General features: G+C 62.1%; 1 protein-coding gene across 1 annotated transcript in view; it reads right to left on the bottom strand.

Annotated features, from left to right (window-relative positions):
• The window catches only part of telo2 (TEL2, telomere maintenance 2, homolog (S. cerevisiae)), a 41,494-nt gene that overhangs the window by 2,745 nt on the left and 21,905 nt on the right, over positions 1–16,844 (bottom strand). The window contains 2 exon segments of the mRNA XM_072481378.1: positions 44–143; positions 4,246–4,337. Coding sequence (XP_072337479.1) covers positions 44–143; positions 4,246–4,337 — 192 coding nt within the window.

Raw genomic sequence — 16,844 nt, 5'->3', positions numbered from 1 at the left:
TCCCGCGCAGCCCACCACCAGTATTCCCAGGTTCATCACTCACCGGGACATTCACTGAAAAGTACATCAGAATCGCCAGTGTGTGAATCAGACGTCCCATCATCAGAGGCTGTTCAGCCAGGAAGTCGAACGGTGACTGTGGCCTGAGGGGGAATAAAGCAGTGGTCAATGTAGCCTGGAAGGGTAAGGCATTGGGCTGTGTGGAAGAGGGTGTGGGGGAGATGAGAGGGGGATGGGCATATAGCAGTGGCCAGTGTGGTCTGGGGTAGGGAGCTGCTAATATAATGGTCAGTGTGGTCCAGGGACCACAGCAGGACCTGAGAATCTGAGCTGATGGTCAGAGACTTTCAGAGTCACAAACATGGGGACAGGTCCAAATCTGCAGGTCTTCATTGCAGGGCAATAACCTCGGTGTGGTGGTATGTATTAGGGGTAATGTGGTACCTGTGAAGCCGAGAGGCTATTGGCTGACAGGTCCCGGGTCCTGGTTGGATCTGCCGACTTCTGGCTCCGCCCTGAAGGCGGAGTACAAGAGCCCGAGCTTCTCCCCGCAGCCTCATTCTGTTGCTGAGCTGCTGGGGACAAGTCTCGCTTAATAAAGCCTAGATCGACTTCATCGCTTCTCGTCTCGCGTAAGTAATTGTGCGCTACACCCGGCCTATAATAGGTCCATATCTTTGGGTTCACAAGGAGCTGAGCCGGAGTCTGACTGCGAGACCTGGGGCTGCTGTGGTCAGGGCACCAGAGAAAACTCTGTTCAGTTTCACTGTCGGGGTCTCTCCGTCCTCCTCCAGTTCTAGCCACGTTTTCGCTCACTCTCTGCTTTGCTAGCTTGGCATTAATAGGGCGGCATGGTAGCACAGTGGTTAGCACTGTTGCTTCACAGCGCCAGGGTCCCAAATTCGATTCCCGGCTTGGGTCACTGTCTGTGCGGAGTCTGCACGTTCTCTCGGTGTCTGCGTGGGCTTCATCCGGGTGCTCCGGTTTCCTCCCACAAGTCCCGAAAGATGTGATGTTGGGTGAATTGGACATTCTGAATTCTCCCTCAGTATACCCGAACAGGCGCCGGAATGTGGCGACTAGGGGCTTTTCACAGTAACTTCATTGCAGTGTTAATGTAAACCTACTTGTGACACTAATAAAGATTATTATTACCCTGAGATGTTGTATGTTTCAGGCACATGTGGTTGTTCTTGTTGTGTGAAATGGAAAGACCCGAGTGGGGGAGGGAACCGTCGTTTCTCCTTAATGCGGTTGATGTGTTTGAGGATTGTGATTGGAGGTAATCAATTAAAAAAAGAAAATGAAGGGGCAGCATGGTGGCGCAGTGGTTAGCACTGCTGCTTCACGGCGTCGAGGTCCCAGGTTCGATCCCGGCTCTGGGTCACTATCTGTGTGGAGTTTGCACATTCTCCCCGTGTTTGCGTGGGTTTCGCCCCCACAACCCGAAGATGTGCAGGGTAGGTGGATTGGCCACGCTAAATTGCCCCTTAATTGAAAAAAATGAATTGGGTAATCAAAATGTTAAAAAAAAAAATTATGACCATAAATGTTTGTGAAAATTGTCACAAACATATAATTCTGATTTTGAAGCTTACATTTCTGTTTTCAAACCTTTACATTGAGTTTAAAAGCTATTTTCAAAAACAAAGTATGGGCTGACAACATGGCATCTTTCAACTCAAACCTCGTTACTTTCATTTCTCGAAAGCTGGCTAGGAAGAGCCACTAAAAATACAAAGTCCCCTCCGGGGTGGTCCACTGAACTTTCTAAAAGATGTGAAAAACCCTTTTACTTCTTTGGGAACAGGAGACAGGAAGGGTCTTCAAAGGTTCTCAATGTAATTAGCTCCTTTGCCTGGTGTTTGGACATTCTGAATTCTCCCTCAGTGTTCCCGAACAGGCGCCGGAGTGTGGCAACTAGGGGATTTTCACAGTAACTTCATTGCAGTGTTAATGGAGGCCTATTTGTGACAATAATAATGATTCCTTGAAAATTTAGATAGCAATCATTTTAAATGTTGAACTCTTTAAAGTCTGGAGGGGAACAGCCATTTTCTGTTCAGAACCCCCAGGAGGAATTCTTTAAGAGACATCAACAGGGGAGGTTTGCACTTTGCCACCGGAAGTCCCCAAAAGAGGAAGGTATTAAGAAATTGACTACTGTTCATGCGAAAGTGTCAAGGCAATTTTGCAAGTCCCTTAACTACAGAACTAATGAGGAATAAGAAATCTTCTCTATCCCAAAAATCTGCTTGACCTGCTGAGTCCTCCTGAAAAAGGCAAATGAGTCGATTGCAGAAGCCATCGCAGCTGCTGAACCAAATTTAAAATTTCAACCCCTACATTTTGAAAAAAAGGGAATTGAAGCAATCACAGACTGATTTGAAATCTCAGCTTTAAATATCTTTTTTCCTTTATTTACTTTTGATCTTTGTATCTGTATTTTATTTAATAGCTTTATCACTTTTACCTACATAACTTTCAGTAATATTTTTGTATTAAACTAAATGTTATCTTGTCACGACATCCTGGGCTAGTGCGTGGTCAACTCCAGCCCTACTTGGGTGAAATTAGGTTTTATTTAAAATACCCAAGGTTCTTCGTTGAACCCAATAAACTAAAGTCACCAGGTTTTGAACTTTAAAATCTTTTAGCTACCTTTTATTATGTACAGTACTTTAATTCAACGGACAGGGGTGGCACAGTGATGCTTCACGGTGCTGAGGACCCGCGATCGATCCCGGCCCCAGCTCATTGCCCGTGTGGAGTTTGCACATTCTCCGTGTCTGCGGGGGTCTCACCCCCACAACCCAAAATGTGCAGGGTAGGTGAATTGGCCACGCTAAATTGCCCTTAATTGGAAAAATTAAATGGACAGAAAATGTAATTGACTATCTACTACCTCTTTCTCAAACCTCTCTTCTTAACTTGCCTCACTCTATATATAATATATATACACACACACACACACACCCACAACACAGAGGGGAAAGGTTGGTGGAAAGGGAATAAAAATAAAAATAAAAGAATAAAGGTTTTTGATGCACTGTGATGACTTCCAATTAATGTCTTTATGAAGTTCAGGCTTTTGTTTTGGTACTTCTTCCTTCTAGCCTGGAGGTGGTTGTCTATTTTCCCTGCAAGCACTCACTGCATTCAGAACAAGGAGCAGTTCTTTCACTTCAGCAAGCAAGAGAGAGAGCGAGAGAGAGCAAGAACAAAAGAGAAAGCGAGAGAGAGAGAGCGAAAGGGAGAGAGAGCGATTCTTTCGCTTCCAATGTCTAAACACTTCTGCCAGTTCTCTCAGAAAGCATCACGCAGTTCCAATCACTGACCATTGTCAGGCAGAACCAACCTCGGGTGACAGTCTGTGTGGAGTTTGCACGTTCTCCCCGATGCGTGTGTTTCCTCCAGGTGCTCCGGTTTCCTCCCACAGTCCAAAAATGTGCGGGTTGGGTGGATTGGCCATGCTAAATGGCCCCTTAGTGTCCAAAGGTTAGGTAGCGTTACAGGGATAGGGTGGGCAAATGGGCTTAGGTGTTCTTTCGGAGGGTTGGTGCAGACTTGATGGGCTGAATGGTCTCCTTCTGCACTGTATGGATTCTATGACCAGCCCACCGGTTGCCAGTTAACCAATTGAACCAATTCCCTCTAATCCTGGATCCTAAGATCCACTTGGTGCCAAAGAGCCTGGCTTCTCCCTTCCAAAAGACAAAACCTTGCCAGTGACCTGGCAAGTAGCTGCTTCAACTTTGAATCTTCTGATTGTGGGTCCATGGACCAAAATAATAAAAGTAAAATAAAAGAAATGTGAACAAAGGAAATAAACAGGAAGGACTCTTACAATCTTGTTTAAGACGAAAGCTTGTTTGCTGGATTATTGTTAAATTGAACCCTCAAAAATTAAAAGGGAGCTGCATACACACACACACACGTTCTTAGCTCAGGAACCACTTTTTTAAATATATATATTTAGAGTAGTACCCAATTTATTTTTTTTCCCAATTAAGTGGCAATTTAGTTTGGCCAATCCACCTACCCTGCACATCTTTCGGTTGTGGGGGTGAAACCCATGCAGACATGGGGAGAATGTGCAAACTCCACACGGACAGTGACTCAGGGCCGGGATTCAAACCTGGGTCCTCAGCGCCGCTATCCCAAGCTCTGGAACCACTTTGAGGAAACATCTTTTAATTGGGCGTGACGAGATTGAGAGAAAAATATATTATTGAAAGATATTACCTGTCGTAATTCCTGATTAAGGGGAAGAAGAAATGTCCAGCTACTGGGCCCAGCCTGTTGGGAACAGCCTTGGCTTCTGGTCTCGATGTTCCCTGACAAAGAGGAACAACCAAATCATCAGTAAACACACCAAACAGGATCCCGTCAGACTTGCCCAGAACAAAAGGTAGACCGATAGGCAGCGAGACAGACAGGAATACGGGGTGAGCGGGAGAGACAGGAAGTGTGCGGGAGAGACGGGAAGTGCGCGGGAGAGACGGGAAGTGCGCGGGAGAGACGGGAAGTGCGCGGGAGAGACGGGAAGCGCGGGAGAGAAGTAGCGCGAGAGAGAGGGCGCGCGAGAGAGAGGGCGCGCGAGAGAGAGAGGGCGCGCGAGAGAGAGAGGGCGCGCGCGAGAGAGAGGGCGCGCGCGAGAGAGAGGGCGCGCGCGAGAGAGAGGGCGCGCGCGAGAGAGAGGGCGCGCGCGAGAGAGAGGGCGCGCGCGAGAGAGAGGGCGCGCGCGAGAGAGAGGGCGCGCGCGAGAGAGAGGGCGCGCGCGAGAGAGAGGGCGCGCGCGAGAGAGAGGGCGCGCGCGAGAGAGAGGGCGCGCGCGAGAGAGAGGGCGCGCGCGAGAGAGAGGGCGCGCGCGAGAGAGAGGGCGCGCGCGAGAGAGAGGGCGCGCGCGAGAGAGAGGGCGCGCGCGACAGAGGGAGCGCGAGAGAGAGGGAGCGCGAGAGAGAGGGAGCGCGAGAGAGAGGGAGCGCGAGAGAGAGGGAGCGCGAGAGAGAGGGCGCGCGAGAGAGAGGGCGCGCGAGAGAGAGGGCGCGCGAGAGAGAGGGCGCGCGAGAGAGAGGGCGCGCGAGAGAGAGGGCGCGCGAGAGAGAGGGCGCGCGAGAGAGAGGGAGCGCGAGAGAGAGGGAGCGCGAGACAGAGGGAGCGCGAGAGAGAGGGCGCGCGAGAGAGAGGGAGCGCGAGAGAGAGAGGGCGCGCGCGAGAGAGAGGGAGCGCGCGAGAGAGAGGGAGCGCGAGAGAGAGAGGGAGCGCGCGAGAGAGAGGGAGCGCGCGAGAGAGAGGGAGCGCGAGAGAGAGGGAGAGACGGAGCGCGAGAGAGCGGGAGAGACGGAGCGCGAGAGAGCGGGAGAGACGGAGCGCGAGAGCGGGAGAGATGGAGCGCGAGAGACGGAGCGCGAGAGAGCGGGAGAGACGGAGCGCGAGAGAGCGGGAGCGACGGAGCGCGAGAGAGCGGGAGCGACGGAGCGCGAGAGTGCGGGAGCGACGGAGCGCGAGAGAGCGGGAGCGACGGAGCGCGAGAGAGCGGGAGCGACGGAGCGCGAGAGAGCGGGAGAGACGGAGCGCGAGAGAGCGGGAGAGACGGAGCGAGTGAGCGGGAGAGACGGAGCGCGAGAGAGCGGGAGAGACGGAGCGGGAGAGATGGAGCGGGTGACACGGAGCGGGAGAGACGGTGCGCGGGAGAGACGGAGCGGGAGAGAGCGGGAGAGACGGAGCGCGGGAGAGACGGAGCGCGGGAGAGACGGAGCGCGGGAGAGACGGAGCGCGAGAGAGACGGAGCGGGAGAGAGCGGGAGAGACGGAGCGCGAGAGAGCGGGAGAGACGGAGCGCGAGAGAGCGGGAGAGACGGAGCGCGAGAGAGCGGGAGAGACGGAGCGCGAGAGAGCGGGAGAGACGGAGCGCGAGAGAGCGGGAGAGACGGAGCGCGAGAGAGCGGGAGAGACGGAGCGCGAGAGAGCGGGAGAGACGGAGCGCGAGAGAGCGGGAGAGACGGAGCGCGAGAGAGCGGGAGAGACGGAGCGCGAGAGAGCGGGAGAGACGGAGCGCGAGAGACGGAGCGCGAGAGAGCGGGAGAGACGGAGCGCGAGAGAGCGGGAGCGACGGAGCGCGAGAGAGCGGGAGCGACGGAGCGCGAGAGTGCGGGGAGCGACGGAGCGCGAGAGAGCGGGAGAGACGGAGTGCGAGAGAGCGGGAGAGACGGAGCGAGTGAGCGGGAGAGACGGAGCGCGAGAGAGCGGGAGAGACGGAGCGCGAGAGAGCGGGAGAGACGGAGCGCGAGAGAGCGGGAGAGTCGGAGCGCGAGAGATCAGGAGAAACGGAGCGCGAGAGAGTGGGAGAGACGGAGCGTGAGGGAGCGGGAGAGAAGGAGCGCGAGGGAGCGGGAGAGACGGAGCGCGAGGGAGCGGGAGAGACATGGCGGGAGAGAGCGGGAGAGACGGAGCGGGAGAGATGGAGCGGGTGGCACGGAGCGGGAGAGACGGTGCGCGGGAGAGACGGAGCGGGAGAGAGCGGGAGAGACGGAGCGCGGGAGAGACGGAGCGCGGGAGAGACGGAGCGCGGGAGAGACGGAGCGCGAGAGAGCGGGAGAGACTGAGCGCGAGAGAGCGGGAGAGACGTAGCGCGAATGAGCGGGAGAGACAGAGCGCGAGTGACAGAGAGACAGAGCGCGAGAGAACAGGAGAGACAGAGTGCGAGAGAGCGGGAGAGGCGGAGCGCATGAAGCGGAGTGTGAGAGGCGGAGCGCAAATCTTTGGGTTTTGGGGGCGAAACCCACGAAGACACGGGGAGAATGTGGAAACTCCACACAGACAGTGACCCTGGGCCGGGTTTGAACCTGGGTCCTCAGCACAGTCGGCAGCAGTGCTAACCAGTGCACCACCGTGCCACCCGAGATAGAGGAAGAGATAGAGACAGAAAAAGAGACAAAGAGAGGGAGAGAGGGAGCGCGAGAGAGAGGGAGCGCGAGAGAGAGGGAGCGCGAGAGAGAGGGAGCGCGAGAGAGAGGGAGCGCGAGAGAGAGGGAGAGACGGAGCGCGAGAGAGACGGAGCGGGAGGGACGGAGCGCGAGAGAGTGGGAGAGACGGAGCGCGAGAGAGCGGGAGAGACGGAGCGCGAGAGAGCGGGAGAGACGGAGCTTGAGAGACGGAGCTTGAGAGGCGGAGCGGGAGTGAGGGAGCGGGAGTGAGGGAGCGCGAGAGACGGAGCGCGAGAGACGGAGCGCGAGAGACGGAGCGCGAGAGACGGAGCGCGAGAGACGGAGCGCGAGAGACGGAGCGCGAGAGACGGAGCGCGAGAGACGGAGCGCGAGAGACGGAGCGCGAGAGACGGAGCGCGAGAGTCGGAGCGCGAGAGAGACGGAGCGCGAGAGTCGGAGCGCGAGAGAGACGGAGCGCGAGAGAGACGGAGCGCGAGAGAGCGGGAGAGACGGAGCGCGAGAGAGCGGGAGAGACGGAGCGCGAGAGAGCGGGAGAGACCGAGCGCGGGAGAGACGGAGCGCGAGAGAGACGGAGCGCGAGAGAGACGGAGCGCGAGAGAGACGGAGCGCGAGAGAGACGGAGCGCGAGAGAGACGGAGCGCGAGAGAGACGGAGCGCGAGAGAGACGGAGAGACGGAGCGCGAGATAGCGGGAGAGACGGAGCGCGGGAGAGACGGAGCGCGAGAGAGCGGGAGAGACGGAGCGGGAGGGAGCGGGAGAGACGGAGCGGGAGAGTGCGGGAGAGACGGAGCGCGAGAGAGCGGGAGAGACGGAGCGCGAGGGAGCGGGAGAGACGGAGCGGGAGGGAGCGGGAGAGACGGAGCGGGAGGGAGCGGGAGAGACGGAGCGGGAGGGAGCGGGAGAGACGGAGAGGGAGGGAGCGGGAGAGACGGAGCGGGAGAGAGCGGGAGAGACGGAGCGGGAGAGACGGAGCGCGAGCGAGCGGGAGAGACGGAGCGCGAGCGAGCGGGAGAGACGGTGCGCGAGCGAGCGGGAGAGACGGTGCGCGAGCGAGCGGGAGAGACGGTGCGCGAGCGAGCGGGAGAGACGGTGCGCGAGCGAGCGGGAGAGACGGTGCGCGAGAGAGCGGGAGCGACGGAGCGCGAGAGAGCGGGAGCGACGGAGCGCGAGAGTGCGGGAGCGACGGAGCGCGAGAGTGCGGGAGCGACGGAGCGCGAGAGAGCGGGAGAGACGGAGCGCGAGAGAGCGGGAGAGACGGAGCGAGTGAGCGGGAGAGACGGAGCGCGAGAGAGCGGGAGAGACGGAGCGCGAGAGAGCGGGAGAGTCGGAGCGCGAGAGATCAGGAGAAACGGAGCGCGAGAGAGTGGGAGAGACGGAGCGTGAGGGAGCGGGAGAGAAGGAGCGCGAGGGAGCGGGAGAGACGGAGCGCGAGGGAGCGGGAGAGACATGGCGGGAGAGAGCGGGAGAGACGGAGCGGGAGAGATGGAGCGGGAGACACGGAGCGGGAGAGACGGTGCGCGGGAGAGACGGAGCGGGAGAGAGCGGGAGAGACGGAGCGCGGGAGAGACGGAGCGCGGGAGAGACGGAGCGCGGGAGAGACGGAGCGCGGGAGAGACGGAGCGCGGGAGAGACGGAGCGCGAGAGAGAGAGACGGAGCGCGAGAGAGCGGGAGAGACGGAGCGCGAGAGAGCGGGAGAGACGGAGCGCGAGAGAGCGGGAGAGACGGAGCGCGAGAGAGCGGGAGAGACGGAGCGCGAGAGAGCGGGAGAGTCGGAGCGCGAGAGATCGGGAGAAACGGAGCGCGAGAGAGTGGGAGAGACGGAGCGTGAGGGAGCGGGAGAGACGGAGCGCGAGAGAGCGGGAGCGACGGAGCGCGAGAGAGCGGGAGCGACGGAGCGCGAGAGTGCGGGAGCGACGGAGCGCGAGAGTGCGGGAGCGACGGAGCGCGAGAGAGCGGGAGAGACGGAGCGCGAGAGAGCGGGAGAGACGGAGCGAGTGAGCGGGAGAGACGGAGCGCGAGGGAGCGGGAGAGACGGAGCGCGAGAGAGCGGGAGAGACGGAGCGCGAGAGAGCGGGAGAGTCGGAGCGCGAGAGATCAGGAGAAACGGAGCGCGAGAGAGTGGGAGAGACGGAGCGTGAGGGAGCGGGAGAGAAGGAGCGCGAGGGAACGGGAGAGACGGAGCGCGAGGGAGCGGGAGAGACATGGCGGGAGAGAGCGGGAGAGACGGAGCGGGAGAGATGGAGCGGGTGACACGGAGCGGGAGAGACGGTGCGCGGGAGAGACGGAGCGGGAGAGAGCGGGAGAGACGGAGCGCGGGAGAGACGGAGCGCGGGAGAGACGGAGCGCGGGAGAGACGGAGCGCGAGAGAGACGGAGCGCGAGAGAGACGGAGCGCGAGAGAGACGGAGCGCGAGAGAGCGGGAGAGACGGAGCGCGAGAGAGCGGAAGAGACGGAGCGCGAGAGAGCGGGAGAGACGGAGCGCGAGAGAGCGGGAGAGACGGAGCGCGAGAGAGCGGGAGAGACGGAGCGCGAGAGAGAGGGAGAGACGGAGCGCGAGAGAGCGGGAGAGACGGAGCGCGAGAGAGCGGGAGAGACGGAGCGCGAGAGAGCGGGTGAGACGGAGCGCGAGAGAGCGGGAGAAGCGGAGCGCGAGAGAGCGGGAGAGGCGGAGCGCGAGCGAGCGGGAGAGGCGGAGCGCGAGAGAGCGGGAGAGACGGAGCGCGAGAGAGCGGGAGAGACGGAGCGGGAGAGAGCGGGAGAGACCGAGCGCGGGAGAGACGGAGCGCGAGAGAGACGGAGCGCGAGAGAGACGGAGCGCGAGAGAGACGGAGCGCGAGAGAGACGGAGCGCGAGAGAGACGGAGCGCGAGAGAGACGGAGCGCGAGAGAGCGGGAGAGACGGAGCGGGAGGGAGCGGGAGAGACGGAGCGGGAGAGTGCGGGAGAGACGGAGCGCGAGGGAGCGGGAGAGACGGAGCGCGAGGGAGCGGGAGAGACGGAGCGGGAGGGAGCGGGAGAGACGGAGCGGGAGGGAGCGGGAGAGACGGAGAGGGAGGGAGCGGGAGATAGCGGGAGAGACGGAGCGGGAGAGAGCGGGAGAGACGGAGCGGGAGAGACGGAGCGCGAGAGAGCGGGAGAGACGGAGCGCGAGCGAGCGGGAGAGACGGAGCGCGAGCGAGCGGGAGAGACGGTGCGCGAGCGAGCGGGAGAGACGGTGCGCGAGCGAGCGGGAGAGACGGTGCGCGAGCGAGCGGGAGAGACGGTGCGCGAGCGAGCGGGAGGGACTGAGCGCGAGAGAGCGGGAGAGACGGAGCGCGAGGGAGCGGGAGAGACGGAGCGGGAGGGAGCGGGAGAGACGGAGCGGGAGGGAGCGGGAGAGACGGAGAGGGAGGGAGCGGGAGATAGCGTGAGAGACGGAGCGGGAGAGAGCGGGAGAGACGGAGCGCGAGAGAGCGGGAGAGACGGAGCGCGAGCAAGCGGGAGAGACGGAGCGCGAGCGAGCGGGAGAGACGGAGCGCGAGCGAGCGGGAGAGACGGAGCGCGAGCGAGCGGGAGAGACGGAGCGCGAGCGAGCGGGAGAGACGGTGCGCGAGCGAGCGGGAGAGACGGTGCGCGAGCGAGCGGGAGAGACGGTGCGCGAGCGAGCGGGAGGGACTGAGCGCGAGCGAGCGGGAGGGACGGAGCGCGAGCGAGCGGGAGGGACGGAGCGCGAGAGAGCGGGAGAGACGGAGCGCGAGAGAGCGGGAGAGACGGAGCGCGAGAGAGCGGGAGAGACGGAGCGCGAGAGAGCGGGAGAGACGGAGCGCGAGAGAGCGGGAGAGACGGAGCGCGAGAGAGCGGGAGAGATGGAGCGCGAGAGACGGAGCGCGAGAGAGCGGGAGAGACGGAGCGGGAGAGAGCGGGAGCGACGGAGCGCGAGAGTGCGGGAGCGACGGAGCGCGAGAGAGCGGGAGAGACGGAGCGCGAGAGAGCGGGAGAGACGGAGCGAGTGAGCGGGAGAGACGGAGCGCGAGAGAGCGGGAGAGACGGAGCGCGAGAGAGCGGGAGAGACGGAGCGCGAGAGAGCGGGAGAGTCGGAGCGCGAGAGATCAGGAGAAACGGAGCGCGAGAGAGTGGGAGAGACGGAGCGTGAGGGAGCGGGAGAGAAGGAGCGCGAGGGAGCGGGAGAGACGGAGCGCGAGGGAGCGGGAGAGACATGGCGGGAGAGAGCGGGAGAGACGGAGCGGGAGAGTTGGAGCGGGAGACACGGAGCAGGAGAGACGGAGCGGGAGAGAGCGGGAGAGACGGAGCGCGAGAGAGCGGGAGAGACGGAGCGCGAGAGAGCGGGAGAGACGGAGCGCGAGAGAGCGGGAGAGGCGGAGCGCGAGAGAGCGGGAGAAGCGGAGCGCGAGAGAGCGGGAGAGGCGGAGCGCGAGCGAGCGGGAGAGGCGGAGCGCGAGCGAGCGGGAGAGACGGAGCGGGAGAGACGGAGCGCGAGAGTGCGGGAGAGACGGAGCGCGAGAGAGACGGAGCGCGAGAGAGCGGGAGAGACGGAGCGCGAGAGAGCGGGAGAGACGGAGCGCGAGAGAGAGGGAGAGACGGAGCGCGAGAGAGCGGGAGAGACGGAGCGCGAGAGAGCGGGAGAGACGGAGCGCGAGAGAGCGGGAGAGACGGAGCGCGAGAGAGCGGGAGAGGCGGAGCGCGAGAGAGCGGGAGAAGCGGAGCGCGAGAGAGCGGGAGAGGCGGAGCGCGAGCGAGCGGGAGAGGCGGAGCGCGAGAGAGCGGGAGAGACGGAGCGCGAGAGAGCGGGAGAGACGGAGCGGGAGAGAGCGGGAGAGACCGAGCGCGGGAGAGACGGAGCGCGAGAGAGACGGAGCGCGAGAGAGACGGAGCGCGAGAGAGACGGAGCGCGAGAGAGACGGAGCGCGAGAGAGACGGAGCGCGAGAGAGACGGAGCGCGAGAGAGACGGAGCGCGAGATAGCGGGAGAGACGGAGCGCGGGAGAGACGGAGCGCGAGAGAGCGGGAGAGACGGAGCGGGAGGGAGCGGGAGAGACGGAGCGGGAGAGTGCGGGAGAGACGGAGCGCGAGGGAGCGGGAGAGACGGAGCGCGAGGGAGCGGGAGAGACGGAGCGGGAGGGAGCGGGAGAGACGGAGCGGGAGGGAGCGGGAGAGACGGAGAGGGAGGGAGCGGGAGATAGCGGGAGAGACGGAGCGGGAGAGAGCGGGAGAGACGGAGCGGGAGAGACGGAGCGCGAGAGAGCGGGAGAGACGGAGCGCGAGCGAGCGGGAGAGACGGAGCGCGAGCGAGCGGGAGAGACGGAGCGCGAGCGAGCGGGAGAGACGGAGCGCGAGCGAGCGGGAGAGACGGTGCGCGAGCGAGCGGGAGAGACGGTGCGCGAGCGAGCGGGAGAGACGGTGCGCGAGCGAGCGGGAGGGACTGAGCGCGAGAGAGCGGGAGAGACGGAGCGCGAGGGAGCGGGAGAGACGGAGCGGGAGGGAGCGGGAGAGACGGAGCGGGAGGGAGCGGGAGAGACGGAGCGGGAGGGAGCGGGAGAGACGGAGAGGGAGGGAGCGGGAGATAGCGTGAGAGACGGAGCGGGAGAGAGCGGGAGAGACGGAGCGGGAGAGACGGAGAGCGGGAGAGACGGAGCGCGAGCGAGCGGGAGAGACGGAGCGCGAGCGAGCGGGAGAGACGGAGCGCGAGCGAGCGGGAGAGACGGAGCGCGAGCGAGCGGGAGAGACGGAGCGCGAGCGAGCGGGAGAGACGGTGCGCGAGCGAGCGGGAGAGACGGTGCGCGAGCGAGCGGGAGAGACGGTGCGCGAGCGAGCGGGAGGGACTGAGCGCGAGCGAGCGGGAGGGACGGAGCGCGAGCGAGCGGGAGGGACGGAGCGCGAGAGAGCGGGAGAGACGGAGCGCGAGAGAGCGGGAGAGACGGAGCGCGAGAGAGCGGGAGAGACGGAGCGCGAGAGAGCGGGAGAGACGGAGCGCGAGAGAGCGGGAGAGATGGAGCGCGAGAGACGGAGCGCGAGAGAGCGGGAGAGACGGAGCGCGAGAGAGCGGGAGCGACGGAGCGCGAGAGTGCGGGAGCGACGGAGCGCGAGAGAGCGGGAGAGACGGAGCGCGAGAGAGCGGGAGAGACGGAGCGAGTGAGCGGGAGAGACGGAGCGCGAGAGAGCGGGAGAGACGGAGCGCGAGAGAGCGGGAGAGACGGAGCGCGAGAGAGCGGGAGAGTCGGAGCGCGAGAGAGTGGGAGAGACGGAGCGTGAGGGAGCGGGAGAGAAGGAGCGCGAGGGAGCGGGAGAGACGGAGCGCGAGGGAGCGGGAGAGACATGGCGGGAGAGAGCGGGAGAGACGGAGCGGGAGAGTTGGAGCGGGAGACACGGAGCGGGAGAGACGGAGCGGGAGAGAGCGGGAGAGACGGAGCGCGGGAGAGACGGAGCGCGGGAGAGACGGAGCGCGGGAGAGACGGAGCGCGGGAGAGACGGAGCGCGGGAGAGACGGAGCGCGGGAGAGACGGAGCGCGAGAGAGCGGGAGAGACGGAGCGCGAGAGAGCGGGAGAGACGGAGCGCGAGAGAGCGGGAGAGACGGAGCGCGAGAGAGCGGGAGAGACGGAGCGCGAGAGAGCGGGAGAGACGGAGCGCGAGAGAGCGGGAGAGACGGAGCGCGAGAGAGCGGGAGAGACGGAGCGCGAGAGAGCGGGAGAGACGGAGCGCGAGAGAGCGGGAGAGACGGAGCGCGAGAGAGCGGGAGAGGCGGAGCGCGAGAGAAGCGGAGCGCGAGCGAGCGGGAGAGGCGGAGCGCGAGCGAGCGGGAGAGACGGAGCGCGAGCGAGCGGGAGAGACGGAGCGCGAGAGAGCGGGAGAGACGGAGCGCGAGAGTGCGGGAGAGACGGAGCGCGAGAGAGACGGAGCGCGAGAGAGCGGGAGAGACGGAGCGTGAATGAGCGGGAGAGACGGAGCGCGATAGAGCGGGAGAGACTGAGCGCGACAGAGCGGGAGAGACTGAGCGCGAGAGAGCGGGAGAGACGTAGCGCGAATGAGCGGGAGAGACAGAGCGCGAGTGACAGTGCGCGAGAGAGCGGGAGAGACGGTGCGCGAGCGAGCGGGAGAGACGGTGCGCGAGAGAGCGGGAGCGACGGAGCGCGAGAGAGCGGGAGCGACGGAGCGCGAGAGTGCGGGAGCGACGGAGCGCGAGAGTGCGGGAGCGACGGAGCGCGAGAGAGCGGGAGAGACGGAGCGCGAGAGAGCGGGAGAGACGGAGCGAGTGAGCGGGAGAGACGGAGCGCGAGAGAGCGGGAGAGACGGAGCGCGAGAGAGCGGGAGAGCGGGAGAGACGGAGCGCGAGAGAGCGGGAGAGACGGAGCGCGAGAGAGCGGGAGAGACGGAGCGCGAGAGAGCGGGAGCGACGGAGCGCGAGAGAGCGGGAGCGACGGAGCGCGAGAGAGCGGGAGCGACGGAGCGCGAGAGTGCGGGAGCGACGGAGCCCGCGAGAGAGCGGGAGAGACGGAGCGCGAGAGAGACGGAGCGAGTGAGCGGGAGAGACGGAGCGCGAGAGAGCGGGAGAGACGGAGCGCGAGAGAGCGGGAGAGACGGAGCGCGAGAGAGCGGGAGAGTCGGAGCGCGAGAGATCAGGAGAAACGGAGCGCGAGAGAGTGGGAGAGACGGAGCGTGAGGGAGCGGGAGAGAAGGAGCGCGAGGGAGCGGGAGAGACGGAGCGCGAGGGAGCGGGAGAGACATGGCGGGAGAGAGCGGGAGAGACGGAGCGGGAGAGATGGAGCGGGAGACACGGAGCGGGAGAGACGGTGCGCGGGAGAGACGGAGCGGGAGAGAGCGGGAGAGACGGAGCGCGGGAGAGACGGAGCGCGGGAGAGACGGAGCGCGGGAGAGACGGAGCGCGGGAGAGACGGAGCGCGGGAGAGACGGAGCGCGAGAGACGGAGCGCGAGAGAGCGGGAGAGACGGAGCGCGAGAGAGCGGGAGAGACGGAGCGCGAGAGAGCGGGAGAGACGGAGCGCGAGAGAGCGGGAGAGACGGAGCGCGAGAGAGCGGGAGAGACGGAGCGCGAGAGAGCGGGAGAGGCGGAGCGCGAGAGAGCGGGAGAAGCGGAGCGCGAGAGAGCGGGAGAGGCGGAGCGCGAGCGAGCGGGAGAGGCGGAGCGCGAGCGAGCGGGAGAGACGGAGCGCGAGAGAGCGGGAGAGACGGAGCGCGAGAGTGCGGGAGAGACGGAGCGCGAGAGAGACGGAGCGCGAGAGAGCGGGAGAGACGGAGCGTGAATGAGCGGGAGAGACGGAGCGCGATAGAGCGGGAGAGACTGAGCGCGACAGAGCGGGAGAGACTGAGCGCGAGAGAGCGGGAGAGACGTAGCGCGAATGAGCGGGAGAGACAGAGCGCGAGTGACAGTGCGCGAGAGAGCGGGAGAGACAGAGCGCGAGAGAACAGGAGAGACAGAGTGCGAGAGAGCGGGAGAGGCGGAGCACATGAAGCGGAGTGTGAGAGGCGGAGTGCAAATCTTTGGGTTTTGGGGGCGAAACCCACGAAGACACGGGGAGAATGTGGAAACTCCACACAGACAGTGACCCTGGGCCGGGTTTGAACCTGGGTCCTCAGCACAGTCGGCAGCAGTGCTAACCAGTGCACCACCGTGCCACCCGAGATAGAGGAAGAGATAGAGACAGAAAAAGAGACAAAGAGAGGGAGAAGGTGGCAGAGATAGGCAGACTGACCCAGAGAGTGAGAGAGAGAGACCAAGAAAGACAGAGTGAGACATCTATACATGAGTGAAAGTAAAACAGGGAAGATGGAATGTGTAACTGATAGATTGAGAAATAAACAAGACATGGATGTAGTTTTTATATTTCTGAGGAGAGAGACAGAGGGGTGTGGTTGGGGAACCGACAGAAAGACAGGCAGTAAGCAACCTCCTGTTACCTGAACCAACTAATGCCTGACTGACCTAATTCTGTGAGGTCTTTACTCTCTCTGATCTCAGATGCCCCACACCAAGTTTGTCACATCCCATGTTATGGGCCAGGGTTTAGAAACGCCAAAGTATATTATGGAGTTCACCTGACCTATAACATTTTATGTTGAATTTGGCTAGGATGAGCACAAGAGCCTTCACTTGGTGTTATTCAACAGTCTTCCTGGACACTTTAATCAAAATAAACTTTATTCTAAGAACTTAGTTAACATTTATAGATAACTAAACAGCAAGAATGGTTATCAATTACAAACATATAGATATCCCACAGCTACAGTAATCTAGTATAACACTTTTTTCTATAAATTTAGAGTACCCAATTCATTTTTTCCAATTAAGGGGCAATTTAGTGAGACCAATGCACCATGCTACCCTGCACATCTTTGGGTTGTGGGGGAGAAACCCACGCAAACACGGGGAGAATATGCAAGCTCCACATGGACAGTGACCCAGAGCCGGGATCGAACCTGGGACCACGGCGCCATGAGGCAGCACTGCCCCACTGTGCTCCCAAATCTATGTATAACACTTAATGAATTCCCCCTTAACTGTTCCAATTCAAAAACAAAATCCCATAAACCAAAAACTCCTTTCCAAGGGCTTGATACAGCACTCTGCATTCTCATTTGAATAAGACTGGCCACCACCAAGGTGATTTAAACTAGAGAGAGAGACAGGCCAAAATACCTATTTTTCCTGTCTGAATCCACAACAGTCAAATGTGAAAGCGAAACCAAAAACAGCTCACAGAGCCACAGCCCAGCTCCACCCACACAATGACATCACTGAAGCCATGTGATAAGACAAAAATGCTTTCTTAAAGGGACACTCCCATGACACCATATAGTAACCCTATTAACCTCTCCCAACAAGCTTGCTGCTAAATGCATCCAGTCAGTTTGTCACCAAGGCACTGCTGCGCACCCACTCTGGCT

The sequence above is a fragment of the Scyliorhinus torazame genome, chromosome 17 (assembly GCF_047496885.1).
Source record: "Scyliorhinus torazame isolate Kashiwa2021f chromosome 17, sScyTor2.1, whole genome shotgun sequence".
Taxonomy (NCBI): domain Eukaryota; kingdom Metazoa; phylum Chordata; class Chondrichthyes; order Carcharhiniformes; family Scyliorhinidae; genus Scyliorhinus; species Scyliorhinus torazame.
The sequence above is the reverse complement of the archived record's forward strand: the minus strand, read 5'-3'. Positions and strand labels throughout refer to the sequence as shown.